This window comes from Littorina saxatilis, unplaced genomic scaffold, assembly GCF_037325665.1.
Source record: "Littorina saxatilis isolate snail1 unplaced genomic scaffold, US_GU_Lsax_2.0 scaffold_2541, whole genome shotgun sequence".
NCBI classification, from domain to species: domain Eukaryota; kingdom Metazoa; phylum Mollusca; class Gastropoda; order Littorinimorpha; family Littorinidae; genus Littorina; species Littorina saxatilis.
In genome coordinates, this window is record NW_027127240.1 from 1 (window position 1) to 15,191 (window position 15,191).

The 15,191-nt window shown below is 41.2% G+C and overlaps 1 protein-coding gene across 1 annotated transcript; it reads left to right on the forward strand.

The window, feature by feature from the left end:
- Window positions 1-60: 60 nt before the first annotated feature.
- On the forward strand, window positions 61-11,993 carry LOC138955700 (uncharacterized). The gene is made up of 3 exons (XM_070327254.1): window positions 61-215; window positions 2,419-2,996; window positions 10,223-11,993. The coding sequence occupies exons 2-3, from the start codon at window positions 2,425-2,427 to the stop codon at window positions 10,710-10,712; spliced, it is 1,062 nt and encodes a 353-aa protein (XP_070183355.1). The 5' UTR covers window positions 61-215; window positions 2,419-2,424; the 3' UTR covers window positions 10,713-11,993.
- Window positions 11,994-15,191: the final 3,198 nt, after the last annotated feature.

Here is a 15,191-nt window from a genome sequence, read left to right on the forward strand (position 1 = left end):
AGAAGTGAGTAAATTGCACATCATTTACAATGTTTGGTTGTTTGCTGTCTGTCTGACCAGATTGTGTGGTGGTCCTAGGGGAGCTGATTGTCTCCTGTTTCATCTTCATCGACGGAGGCCACGTGCATGCTGTGGTCAAACTGTAAAACGTTGACGAGCTGTTGGAAGAGCAAACGGGGGACGAGATTTATTGGATTCACAGGCATATATGAAAGGTAGAACGACGACTTGCGTGTTGTGCACTACTTATAACATAAACATAACATATACATACGTTTCTGTATATTATAAGATGTTTGATGGGTTGTTGACAGACCAGCTTTTTTGTCGGTCCGAGGGGGAGCATATCGTCTTTTGTTTCATATTTATTGACCAAGGCCGAAGGCCGCGGTCAATAAATATGAAACAAAAGTCGATATGCCCCCCGAGGACCGACAAAAAAGCTGGTCTGGCAACACACCATCAAACATCGTTTTTGTCATCATTTTGGTGGTTCAACATTAAGTGAAAAATCAACACAGGGAGCCATGGTTTGAAACGCGAGTTCTGTTATTATAATGCATGTTCGGGGCCCCAGCACGTTGTTCAAAGCTGGCGTGCGAAAGCAACTTACTGTGTGTGATTTGAGTTTATAATGTTGAGACAAGTATGTCAGGTTTGAGAATGCGAAGTTCTGTAGGTTCCGACTACAGGGTGGTGTGTGAAACCAACAGTAAGCGCCTTTGAGACGATAGTGCCCACATGTTGCATTCGAGCGATGGGATTGTCGTATTTCAAACGAGGTGATTTGCTTGCACAGTCAGCGTTGACCATCTCACAACAGATCTGTTATGTGGATTATCGTGCGACGTTCGAGTCGGGGGCAAGGAATCGCAGGAAGCAAAGATAAGTCTTTTTCCATTGTCACCTTTCTTTCCGGTTGTTGGTGCATATAATATTGTGCGGACAAAATGATGCGACGGCGAGTGTTTTTTGCCTCCAAGATTTTGTGGTGTGGGTATTGTTTTGCTCGTTTCATACCCACACCAAAACCTGAAACACACCCCCACCCCACCCTCCCCCTCCCTCACAATCAGTCCATGAACACAAACACTGACACACACAAATTAATGATCAAGTTACCCCCCCCCCCCAACCCTTCACTTGCACACCTGCAACGCAGACGATCATATTATTGATTAAATATTCATATAGGTCAGTGTTGGGTTTTTTGTTCTTGTTTGAGTTATTGCAGAATCGGTTTTCTCTTATTGCTACACGTGTCTCTTCATTACATTTCACCATCGCCCTACCACCCAGTCCTGCCCCTCTCGGTACTCCACCCCTCGGTTTTCAGTGGTAAATATTAGTAATCGAATATTGAAGCTACGTTGAGTCAAAGGTCACAGAAGATTTGCATCGTGCAGCACTGCACGAATTGGGTCAAAGGACACAAACGATTTGCGTCGTGCCGCGAAGGAAAGATAATCGCGATCTTGTTTCTCATTGCCTCTCTGTTTTTCATTAGACTTGTCATCCTGCTTGCTCGGCTTTGTCAGATGTCTTCATTTCTTGTTGCTATGTTCTTTGCTTTTTTATTATTATTTTTTTATTTGCGCTTAGTTTATCGATACAACGTCTTGTGCACGGGTCAAAATGTGTGTGTCAGGGGTCAATTGGTTTGACTTAAACTTGACGTTCGTGTTTCTCCAAACAGAGATACACGCACTTCATGACTTTGTGAGAAGATAACACATATCGATAGGTTTCATTTGTTTGCGATAAAGCATAAATGTATGACCTTTGATGAGGTAGTTTTGTTTTTTGTTTACATTTGCCAGTTTGCCAGTTCGTATTTGGAACTTGGCGAAGCAGTGTCGTCTGTTTAGGTCTGGGGAAACGCCAATGAAAAGAGCCGAAGAATCCTCGAGCGTTTCTATTAGGTTTGCTTTTGATTATCCATGTAATAGGGCTTCCTGCAACTATGGTAATCGGGGATTTATTCCCCGGGGAACATGAGATTTATTTCCCAGGTGCTTGTGAATGAAAACTCTTGAAAATGATGACAATTAACGATAGTTGAATTCCTAACGATATTGCCTTTCTAGAAAAAAAAGTTGTTTTCTTCCCTCAGGGTTCCACTGGAGACAAGCATAATAATCGAATAATACCCGAATAATCGGGTATTTTACTTTGTATTGGCAGAAACAAGTAAGGGAAGTAACTACTTGTACAAAGGAGCATAACAAACAAGGGAATTAAGTCGAATTCAATAGTTACCCCTTAACGCACGCCTACCTGTTTGTTTAAACATATATAATGCTATGTTGCTGTAGTGTTTCGTTCGTCTTTATGTTACATGCATCACCACTGCAATTTATCCATGCGAGATATTAAAGTTAATTTGACTTGATTTGATTTGATTTGATTGGGTTGCAGGATTGCATGATGAAGCCACTGTTAAAGATCGTGAGATGGTTCCGCTGCCTGCACCGTGTTAGTCACATCTTGCTGTTTGTCTGTCTCTTCAGCGCGCTGAACGTGCTGAGTTATCACTACCTGTACAAGCCTCTCTCTGCACCCAGGATCGTCCGCCAGAAGGGCAGTTTGACGTCACAAAGGGGTAGTTTGACGTCACAGAAGGGTAGTTTGACGTCACAGAAGGGTAGTTTGACGTCACAGAAGGGTAGTTTGACGTCACAACAGGGTAGTTTGACGTCAGCACCTACCAGCCCAGAGCCTGACTGTGGACACATTCCCTTTAACGCAACAGACAAGAAGCTGGAGCCTTTCAAACCGGTTCTGACTGGAGAGTTCTTGTGCGGCCTGCTGGAAACTACAGATGCTTTCCTCCACGAGATGACGAAGGCTAATATATCTGTCTTCATGTATGGTGGCACTCTGATTGGCTCGTGGCGTCACCATGGTTTCGTGCCTTGGGATGATGACATCGACTTTGCCGTTCCCATCGACAAGCAGAAGATAATCTTACCACTACTGAAGGGTCTACACCCCCCGTTAGTTTGATTTCCCCTTTGTATTACAGAGAGAGAGAGAGAGAGAGAGAGAGAGAGAGAGAGAGAGAGAGAGAGAGAGAGAGAGAGAGAGAGAGAGAGAGAGAGAGAGAGAGAGAGAGAAGGCGAAGGCGAAGGCGAAGGCGAATTTTTATTGCATCAAACACAATGTGTATGTACAAGGGGGAGAAATAGTTAGCATGTGAACAAAGTGGACTTGACCGTCCGGAAGCAAGGCAACTTAAAATCAACACCTAGCACAAGAAGTAAAAACAGAGAAGAAAAAAAAATACAGTAAGATGAAGACAAGGATTTTGGGTTGTACGATCATACCGGTCTATTTCACAATTGATTTTCTCTTTGTCTAAACGCGTAGAACACATAATTTGACAATGCAATCAGTCGTAATTTGTTGTCAGTCTGTAAAATACACAACGATGAGTTGGAGAACTGGTCAAGGTCAAAACAAGCACCAATGTACTTTTGACGGATTGCATTGTAAACTGGGCATTTAAACAGGAAGTGGTTTTCATTTTCTTCAGTTGATTTACAAAATGTACAATTTCTGGATTCAGCGCACTCGGGATTATAGCGCAGTTTATTTACCTTCAATGGTGTAATGCCCAGTCTGAACTTTGTGTACATTTTGCGTATGTACTGGTTTTCAATGACACCCAGATACTTTTCTTTTTCAAGTTCTCCTTTAAACATCCTGTATACATCAAATCTCACACTTGTATCAAGTTTACAGTGCCAGTTTTGCTCAAAGCAGTCTTGCAGACGTTGCTGAAATGTTCTAATAAACGCACATTCCCTACCTACAGACCCGTTCAACCACACATCTCCAAATCCATTCATGCAAAGGAGGCATTTAACTTGTGAGACCCAATTCTGTTTTCCCCTTTCAACTGCGTTTTTTAACATGATGTATGACATCTTTGCATATCTCGAATCCGGCATACAGTTAAGTCTCAACCAGTACTTTACGCTTCGGATATTTGCTAGGATTGACAAAGTGCATCTTCCAAGTTCCCCATACACCATCTGGTTTGGACTGTTTGACGAGATCCCGAGTAATCTTTTACAGGCATACATGTGAACCTTTTCAATCTGTGAACAGTCAAAACATCCCCATAGTTCTGAGCCATAGAGCAAGATGGGAGCAATTTGCGCATCAAATAATTTGAAAAATATGTCCATGTCGTGGCATCCTATATTCCATAAGACTTTAAAAATTTCAATGACACCTTGTTTGGCTCTGGTGATTGCGTCATTGAAAGAGAGATTCAAACGGGCTTGGGTTGTGAATGTCAGACCGAGATACTTGTAAGAGCTAGCACTTGATACTTGCGCGTTTCCGTAGAACCATTTCTCACTTTTGGCTAAATGACCACCGTTTCGAAAAACAACGACATTGGTTTTATTCATGTTTAGCCTTAACCCAAGACGCTTTGAAACGTTATGTAAGATGTTCAGTTGGTTTTGCAAACCCACTATGGACGATGATAGCAGTGCAATGTCGTCAGCGAACATCAAAAGAAACAGTTCGATCTCGCCGGGAAGCATTTGAATTCCGTGTCTGCCCTTACATATTATTTCCGAGGCAAGTTCGTTTATAAGAAACGAAAAAAGCGTTGGGCTCGCTAGACAGCCCTGCTTCAGGCCTTGTAGGCATTCAAAATAATCAGTATTGCCAGAGTTACATCGGACGCAAGAGAGAACAGATGAGTACATTGACCTAAGCATGTTAAACATTCTTCCTTTTACACCAATCTTTAATAAAACATTCCACAAAACATCCCTTTTAACGGTGTCAAACGCCTTTTGAAAGTCCACAAAAGCAACATATAACTTCTTTTTTAGTTGAAGCTGCTTGGTAACTGCTGCATAAAGAGTGAACATGTGGTCAATTGTGGAGTAATTTTTTCTAAAACCCGCCTGTGACTCAGAGAGAATGTTGTTTTCCTCAGCCCACGCTGTCAAACGGGCATTCATAATACTGGTATACAACTTGCTCACACAACTTAACAAAGAGACGCCTCTATAATTGTCAGGGTTCTCATCATCACCTTTCTTAAATATTGGTTGAATGATAGCCTTTGCCCAATCTGAAGGGTAGTCACCAGTCCTAAAAAGGTCGTTAAACAACGTCAAAAGATAGGGGACGATTGTGTCACCTGTGGTTTTTAAGAGGTCATTTAAAACGCCATCTGGTCCCGCTGCTTTCCCTTTTTTTAAGCCACTTAAAGCAGTCCTCACTTCTTCTTCGGTAATATCACTGTTGAGAATGTCGCAGTCAAGTTCGTTTTCTTCTTCAGTGTCAGTATGGTCATGTTCTTGAACATGCCTTCTATCATCATCCTCGTTAAGTACTTTCTTAAAATGATCATACCATGCCTGATTGTCAATAGTTCCTGCGGGTTTACGTTTCCTCCTGAATTTCTTTATCTCCTTCCAAAATGCATGAGAGTCAGAAATATTCAACAGCAGGCTATTCACTCTATTTTGTTTATGACTGTCTTTTTTCTGTTTGAGCACTTTGGAGTATGACTTTCTCTCCGTTAGGTATAACATCTTTAACCTGTCTTTCTCTTGTCCTGTCTTTTCCTTTTTGTACATCCGAAATGCCTTGCGTGTTTGTCTTTTTAATTTTCGGCATTCAGAATCGAACCACTTGTTGTTTTCGGAGATTAAAGGTGAGTCATTTTTAAACACCCTTTCCATTGGTTTAGCAGCGTCTTTCAAAGCACACGTAAACAACTCCACTGACCCCTCTGCGTCCTCTTTGATCATAGCTGTAGCAGCGGCCAGTTTGTTTACAAAGCTTTCAGACTGGATCAAAGTTTTGACCTCTTGCTCTTTTTCTCTGTCCCATATGAGTCTTTTTGTAGGTGGCTGTGTTGCTTCACTGATGGGAGGACGGACATGGGCACAATCGACGCTAAACGTAAACCAGAGGGGCATATGCGATGACTCAACTCTCTCATCTACGGCTAGACGTTTAGAACGTGACGATAATTCATCAGAGACAACAAAGTAATCAATGACGCTATTTCCATGTACAGAAACATATGTAAAGTGTTCTGATAAATCAGGAGTGCAGTTACCGTTTAAAATATGCATACTAAAAGATGTACAAAGGGAAAGTAGCTCCCAACCAAATTGGTTAGCCACCTTGTCCTCTGATGACCTGGTGCAAACGTAGGGATCACATCGCTTATCGGCGCTATCCATTTCATCGACAGGGCACACGTTAGATTGATACTGGCCTGTTCTTGCGTTTAAGTCTCCACAAAGAATGACCTGCAAATCTCCATGTTTTCCAAACATGTCAAGGAGACAACACTCTAACTCATCGATATGGCATTTAGTCTGTTTCGTGTTATAATATGGCGACGTGGTTGGAGGGACATAGGCTGCCATGAAAATAATGTCTCCCTCTGTATTAAGCAATGTTTTGGAAAGTTTTAAGCATAAGATATGATCATATTCAGTCTCAACATGATAGACTAACTTACTTATATCTTTCTTTACGAGAACAACGACGCCCCCTGACCTCCTACCATGACTCGTTAGCTTCCTAGCCGATTTCTGGAAGATTTGAAAATCACTAAAGTGCCGTGATAGGTCGAATGCTTTATCCAAAAATGTCTCTACAAGACAGACAATATCGAACTTCAGGATATAGCCCAGAAAATCAGGATCAGGTAGCTTAGAAGCCAAGCCATCGACGTTCCAAGTGAGAAATTCTAACGTGCCCTTACCACCTTCTACTGCCGATGTGACGTGCCCGTGCCGTCAGTCACTGATTTTACTGCCACCAAGCATCGTGTCGATACGTCCTTGGCGTTGGCCTGTGGCGCCATGGCCTGCCCCCCGGGCAGTGCCAGCGGTGGAACCCGTCTGGAGCCTGCTGCGTGTCTTCACTCCCGGGTGATCGGCTGTGGCCGTGTACCCGGCACCGCCGGGTTGACTGCTTGCTCCGCCGTCCAGCTGAGCCCTCCGACCCCCACTGCACCCGCCACTGTCGTCACTGGAGATGACGGTGGTCGGTGAGCCTCTACCCCGCCCCCTGCCCGCGTATATTGGGGTCTGTCGGTTGACCCTGTTGTCTACGCCTCGCTGGGGGGAGGTAAGGGCGTCTACGCTGGATGTGGTGATGGGAGCAGCAGGGGACTGGGGCGGCCGACAGGGCAGCGATGGGAAGTCATGGGACGAGGTGGTAGCCTCCGTGTTGGGACTGCTGTCTCTGGCTTGTCGTTCCTGCTGCTCACCTCGGTGCTCCCTGGGTCTCTTGTGCAGCCTCGTTCCTCGGTAGTAGGCCGTGAAGCCCTGGTCTCGGAGCTCCTTGAGCGTGGTTCGCTGTCTCGGTGTCAGATCGTCGTTCATGGAGACGTCAGCTGACCTCAGGCTCTGTCTAGTGCTGCGGTTGGCGATCAGTGCACGCTTGTCGTTAGCGTTGTGCAGCTTCACCAGGATAGGGCGAGAGCGCTGTTCGCTATGCTGTCCGAGGCGGTAAGCTCGGTCAAGGTCGTCTAGCTGCCACTCCTTGCCCGTGTCATCGTGTAGGTTAATGGTGTATAGCACTGCTCTGGCACAATCCTGTCCTGTTTCACCAGACGTCTCAGTGACACCGTAAAAAATAACATGGTTACGCCTAGAATGGATACGTTGTTTCTCTATTTCTTCGTCAAGTTGATACATCTTGTTTTCCAGTGCAGCAGTGCGTTTTTTCATATCATCCATGGCTTGTTCACCCTCTTTCAGTTTCTGTGATATGTTATTTAATTGGCATGACATCCGATCTACCTTTGCACTGAAGGAATCAATTTTGTTGCCCAGATTCATTTCCAGTCTATTTTCCAGCCCGTTGATAAGCTCCTCCATTTCTGGCAGTGGCCCTGGGTTGAGTTCGATGTCGCCGCACAACATTAGAAACATGGCAGTCGAAATGTTTACATACCGTGAGTGACACGCATTGCCAGCTTGTCTAGCAGACGGGTGTTTCCACTGTAGCATGTCCATCGCAGAATACCTGAGAGAGAGAGAGAGAGGTTCAGAGAGTGAGTGACAGAGAGAGAGAGGGGGGGTAGAGAGAGAGTGAGAGAGAGAGAGTGAGAGAGAGAGAGGGAAGAGAGAGAAAGGGAGAGATTCAGATTCAAAACTTTAATACAAAGGGATAAAGGTTTTAGGCAATGCCTAATCTTCCAACCTGTCCCTTTTAGACATACATGACATTATACATTACAATTATATATTTATATAACATGTATTGAACAGCCAAACGAATAACTAATTAACTAAGAATTTGTAATCAGGTTAAAAGTAACAAAACACTAGTTATAATAACGTGGTTCATTGATTAATAAAATGATGATTAAGATGTTATGCAGTAACAGTTATGATTTTAAAGCGTAGGGAGAGAATTATTTTTGACAAAGATATTTTCGAACATTTTTTTTAAAAGATGAAAGGGTTTGACATGTTTTACAGTACATTGGAAGTATATTCCACACAAGCGATCCCCAGTAGGATAAACTAGATTTATACAAATCAATGCGTGGGAGCGGTAGCGTATAATTCAAAAGCCTCGCTCTACCAGGAGGACGCTCAAACAGGTCTTGGATGTATGAAGGTGTTTCATGGTTGTACATTTTAAACATGAAAACACTAGCATTTAAAAAGAACTGCTGATGTAGCGGAAGAATGTTCAGTTGAGTGTATTTTTCTTGAGTAGTCATATTGGGATCTCGGTTTAATAACTTTACACCTCTCTTGTGAAGTGTGTTTATTTTCTTTATATGAACATCACTGGCATTGCACCAGACAGTAGATGCATAGCAAATGTGAGAGAGACAGTGTGCGTGGAAAAACATTTTGAGGGCATCCACAGAAACAACGCACCAGAGCTTGTTAAGTAAGAAAAGGTTCCTAGAAACTCGTTTATAAACTGTATCAATGTGAGAGCGCCAGTTAGGTTCATCATCAATTACAACTCCAAGCACACGGTGTTGATGGACTTGAGCAATGCTAACTGTACCATGCATAAGATCAAGGCTCAGAGGCTGTCGCTGGTGTTTTTGTCTTGTGGTTATTAACATGCTTTTTGTTTTCTTAGGATGCAGTGCCATTCTGTTACAATTACACCAATCATTAATATTTGCTATACTTTCTTGGAGTACTTTTCTTATGAGATTTATATCTGTATTACTGCTGTGAAGTGTTGAGTCATCCGCAAAAAGATCAAGTACAGCATTTTCTTGTTTGAGGTGTAATGGTAAATCATTAATGTATAGTCCAAACAGTAAGGGACCAAGGATAGAACCTTGTGGGACTCCACATTTTACAGTGCCTTGTGATGAATATGAACCGTTTAGGTAGACTGCTTGTTTCCTATCTGACAGATATGATGTAAAAAAGGACACAGATGAGCTATTTTGCAGGTAAATAAGTAATTTGTCCAACAAAATAGCGTGATCAACTAAGTCAAATGCTTTCCTGAGATCAAGGAATACCGCTCCAACCATTTCACGATTGTTTATTGCTTTTAGCCAGGTATCACAGAGCCGGGTAAGGGCAGTATGACATGAATGTTTAGGACGAAAACCTGATTGATAAGGATGAAAAATATTGTTTTCTTCAACATATTTAAGGAGATGGGTGTGTATATGCTTTTCCAGGGGTTTAGACAGTATAGAGAGAATAGATATCGGTCTGTAGTTGTCAAGGCTATCGGTGTCTTTTGACTTTGGTACTGGAATAACTTTAGCCGTTTTAAACACTGATGGGAAGACATTCTTCCTGATAGAGAGATTGTATACATGGGTTAAACTGTTTACAATATAAGGAAGTGACATTTTTACAATTTGTGAATTAAGATTGTTTGTGTCCATTGTTTTTTTGTTATTTAGTTTATTTAGTACATTATTAGAGAGAGAGAGAGAGAGAGAGAGAGAGAGAGAGAGAGAGAGAGAGAGAGAGAGGGTGGAGAGGGGGAGAGAGATAGCGAGAGAGTGAGAGAAAAAGAGAGAGGGGGAGAGAGAGAAAGGGAGAGAGAGAGGGAGAGAGTCAGAGAGAGGGAGAGAGAGAGAGGGGGGGGAGGGGAGAGAGATAGCGAGAGAGAGAGAGAGAGAGAGAGAGGTAGTCCGGCCCTGGGTCTATCCGAAAGAGGTCCCCGTGTTTCCAACAGATAGTTAAGTACACTTACCTGTTGACGCTTGTTGCTCTAGGTTCGTCCTCGACATGTCAAGCTCGATGCGGTGGAAGATGTTCAAGTCCACGGGGTCGGCCAGCATCCCCCCCTACTCCTGGCGTTTCCCCTTCCTCGACATCAACTTCTACCACCGCAACGCCACCCACGTCTGGGACAACGACCAGCGGATCTTCTCCTCCTACATCTACCCCCGGGACTGGATCCTCCCCCTGACCACCCGGCCTTTCCATGGACGATGGTGGCCTGCTCCCCGCGACGTGGAGAAAGCTTTGACACTGAACTACCAGATTGACACGTGCTACACGGGGTACTACAGCCACCGACTTGAAAAGGTCAAGGCGAGAACAGCGGTACGGACCGTGCCGTGCAGTGGACTGCAAGGGGCGCTGCCGTTGGTCAAGAGGGTGGTGACTGCATCGGGCTGTAACGAAACCCTGTACCTAGGGGATCGCGTGCTCGAACACCACTGGTTTGACAACTCCAAGTGTGCACGTGGATACTGGTAGGTCTCATGTAGAGCGATGGGCTGTGGTGCACGAGAAGGTTTTCGATCTATCAACACTTCTGTAAAGCGCCATAACGAGGCTTTGGGAAAATAATGGGTCTAGAGAACGCAAAATAAATTATTTGGAAATCGCTCGCTATCCAGGGAGAGTAGCCCTGATGTTATCTGACGGTAAGTGTTCAAACGAAACGCTGTAATTAATGTATGTAAACGCCTGGGGGTGTCTGTGGCCTTAAACTGGTGGTTTACAGGAGGCGGAGGGTGCCTTTAAGAGAAGATATGACGTGCTACAAGCGCAAGTTATAAATCAAGTACCGAGGTCACCATATAACTTATTTTACTGCATTGTCCAAAAGCCATATATTCGCTTCATTAACTGCTAGGCAAAAAACCCAGATCACATTCATAAGCAGACCACAGTCATGCAATAACATTATATGACATTTTTTATGATGTAGAAATGTACTAACCTGCTCACGAATTCCGTCATTTCTGTGTCACATTCTTAGATATTTTACATGACGATTTTTTCTTTTTTTAATCAAGAATTTTACGTCATTGTTTGCTTACATTCATTTCACTGAAGAAGGGCGTGGCCCGAAAGTCTTTGGAACTTGGTGTTTACTGTGTTTTTTTCTAATTAATTCTTAGATATTGAGTGAAAACAATGTTTCCCTCGAGGTTTCGGTTGAGGCAGGATCGATTAGTAGTATATATAGAAGTGCGATAGCTTGAAATTCATCTGTTCTTAGCTTCTGAGTGCAACTTAAATTGTGGATATGGGTGCGTCTCAGAAACTGATCCTTTTGTGTGTGCCATAATCAAATTAGCCCACAATTGAAACATACTAAATTTTAAATCATGATATTGGTATTTTTGAGAAGTAAAATGAATAAAGAAATAGTACAAACAAAACTGAGTATTTTGCATGATTATTATGAAGGTTGTTTTGCGAAAGAAATGATTAAATGCGTGAAAAATGGAGGTCTGATCTGTGACATGAACCATCAACTAGTTTTGTACCTCACTACAAGAATCGTTTAGAATGTCCAAGGACTGCTATTTTTGTTATGTGTGTTTGGTTTAAGTGTACTTGACAGTTGAAATGTTATTTTGTCCACAGAATTGTTTTTTTAAACGAAATTAATCGCTTGAAAGTTTGCCATCACTGTCGTAACATATGTTTCCGCACGCGTGCAACAGCAACAAGTCCTAAATTTGAACTTTAGAATTTGCATATTCATTTTCAACACGATCTTGACATGAAAGGGCATAGAAAATCGCTAAGATAAATGTTATTTAAGTATTATTTTCTCAAAATTGCATCTGCAAACTAAGTTGAAAGTTGCGCAATATGACATGCTTCTTCAAAATTCCGTTACGATGGTGAACGGTTTTGCAAATAATGTTCAGAGTTTTGAAGAAAGATTAGAACTATTTTGCGCGTAGTGACTTAGAGGTGCGGGTGACTACGCATGCGCAGTTACAGAGAGAAATAGTTCAGCTTCCAGCAGCGAAGAAAGATTTCGAGAATGTTTCCGAAGTCTGTGATTTTGTTACGACAGTGATCAACACCCAAGGTTCTTAAGAAAAGGTGAGTTTTTGCTGCTATGATATTCTATGAAGTGAAAAATTAGGCTACACATTTGTTAATAATAGTTTTTCTTTCGATTTCACGTAGTCAAAACTTGACTAAATGTTTTAACATAGAGGGGGAATCGAAACGAGGGTCGTGGTGTATGTGTGTGTGTGTGTCTGTTTGTCTGTGCGTGTGTGTGTGTAGAGCGATTCAGACTAAACTACTTGACCGATCTTTATGAAATTTGACATGAGAGTTCCTGGGTATGATATCCCCGGACGTTTTTTTCTTTTTTTCGACAAATACTTTTGATGACGTCATATCCGGCTTTTTGTAAAAGTTGAGGCGGCACTGTCACACCCTCATTTTTCAATTAAATTGATTGAAATTTGTGTAAAGCAATCTTCGACGAAGGCCGTACTTCGGTATTGCATTTCAGCTTGGTGGCTTAAAAATTAATTAATGACTTTGGCCATTAAAAATCTGAAAATTGTAATAATTTTTTTTTTATATATAAAACGATCCACATTTACGTTCATCTTATTTTACATCATTTCCTGATTCCAAAAACATATAAATATGTTATATTTGGATTAAAAACAAGCTCTGAAAATTAAAAATATAAAAAATTATGATCAAAATTAAATTTCCGAAATCCATTTAAAGGAACGGTAAGTGTCAATGTTTTCTTTAATTGTAAAAGTTGTATGTTCAATGGAATGGTAAGTCTGAACAAAATAATTATTTTATTTTGTTTTTAGCCAGTGAATGTGGATGCATCAAAATCTTGATAGACATTAAACAAATTCATGTTAGTGAAACTAGTACACATATTGCATCAATCTTTAGTTGAAATCGCAGGTACTTGCATGTTTCAGGTGCAAGAGATTCGACCTGATGAACTGGTGGTAACGTTCCTTCGAAGGAAACCGGAGGGGAACTACTATTGCTTTCCAGGGATCGATGATATTTCCTTAGTCCCTACATCTGATGCAACCATGATTCGTGACCCCACCTTCAATGCCAGGGGGCATTATTTCTTTTAAAATAAATTAATTAACTGCAAGTGGCAACTGTTCTATATGTAACCAATGCCTTTGGTTTATTGTCTCAACAATTGAATGAACCACTTTTGAACATTTGCATTCTTCATGTCAAACCTTATAATACATGTCTGGTTGTTCGTTTCCGAGTTACGTGGGTGATGAACTTTTCATTAATGTTTCTCTTTTTTGGGGCCAAGTTTGCTTGATTTTGTCCAGCTTTTTTTCTTTCTGTTCCTGTTTTAGTGTTTGGCATTTTACCTAAGAAGAATCTGGTTGCAAAATCAGCTTCATTTAGTAAAGTTTGTGGGAAAAAGCATAACCGTTTCTTTGTTACAAAAGTGATGTTTCCATGTTACATCGGTGACCATTTTGCATTCTTTTGGGATAACTTTCTAACATTTTGTCTTAGAGCAACAAATCTTTGTATATATGCTATTGTGAAGGTTAAATGTCAATAAGACTGAATGAATGCCATGTATCAACATGTTCTGATAAGGATATCATTAATTAATTTTCATTTTTGTATTGAAATTTTGACGAATGCATGGAATTTTGAAAAAAAACATTATTTTGTTGTTTGCATGTAGTCATTTCATATTGAACTCTATAATGGCTTGTGATTCAACAATAATAACTGAATAAAAGTCGTTTTCAGCCTTATAAATGCAGTTTTTTTGTCTTTTATTGTTTCCATGTTACACGGGTGATTTTGCACACATGGTCCAAATAATGCTCAATATATGGCAAACTAAAGGCAATGTTATATTTTTTCTTGTTTAAACTGAAAAGGTACACCCTGAGAAGTGTGTAAATAGTATTATCAACGTTTTCTGGGAAGATTTTACTTTTGGTGATAATGTCACAAACAGAGGACGAGATTCTGAGACGCACCCATATCTAAGTAATCTGAAATCTTTTTCTACTTGCGTAGTGTAATAGTCTCAACCCAGTTGTTCCCAAAGCTATAAAGCATGTACCACTTTTCAGCTGGTTTCTATTTTTATATTTAGTCAAGTTTTGACTAAATATTTTAACATCGAGGGGGAATCGAAACGAGGGTCGTGGTGTATGTGCGTGTGTGTGTGTGTGTCTGTGTGTCTGTGTGTGTGTGTGTAGAGCGATTCAGACTAAACTACTGGACCGATCTTTATGAAATTTGACATGAGAGTTCCTGGGTATGAAATCCCCGAACGTTTTTTTTCATTTTTTTGATAAATGTCTTTGATGACGTCATATCCGGCTTTTCGTGAAAGTTGAGGCGGCACTGTCACGCCCTCATTTTTCAACCAAATTGGTTCAAATTTTGGTCAAGTAATCTTCGACGAAGCCCGGGGTTCGGTATTGCATTTCAGCTTGGTGGCTTAAAAATTAATTAATGACTTTGGTCATTAAAAATCTGAAAATTGTAAAAAAAAAATAAAAATTTATAAAACGATCCAAATTTACGTTTATCTTATTCTCCATCATTTGCTGATTCCAAAAACATATAAATATGTTATATTCGGATTAAAAACAAGCTCTGAAAATTAAATATATAAAAATTATTATCAAAATTAAATTGTCGAAATCAATTTAAAAACACTTTCATCTTATTCCTTGTCGGTTCCTGATTCCAAAAACATATAGATATGATATGTTTGGATTAAAAACACGCTCAGAAAGTTAAAACAAAGAGAGGTACAGAAAAGCGTGCTATCCTTCTTAGCGCAACTACTACCCCGCTCTTCTTGTCAATTTCACTGCCTTTGCCGTGAGCGGTGGACTGACGATGCTACGAGTATATGGTCTTGCTGAAAAATGGCAGCTACTTGACTAAATATTGTATTTTCGCCTTACGCGACTTGTTGTTTTATAT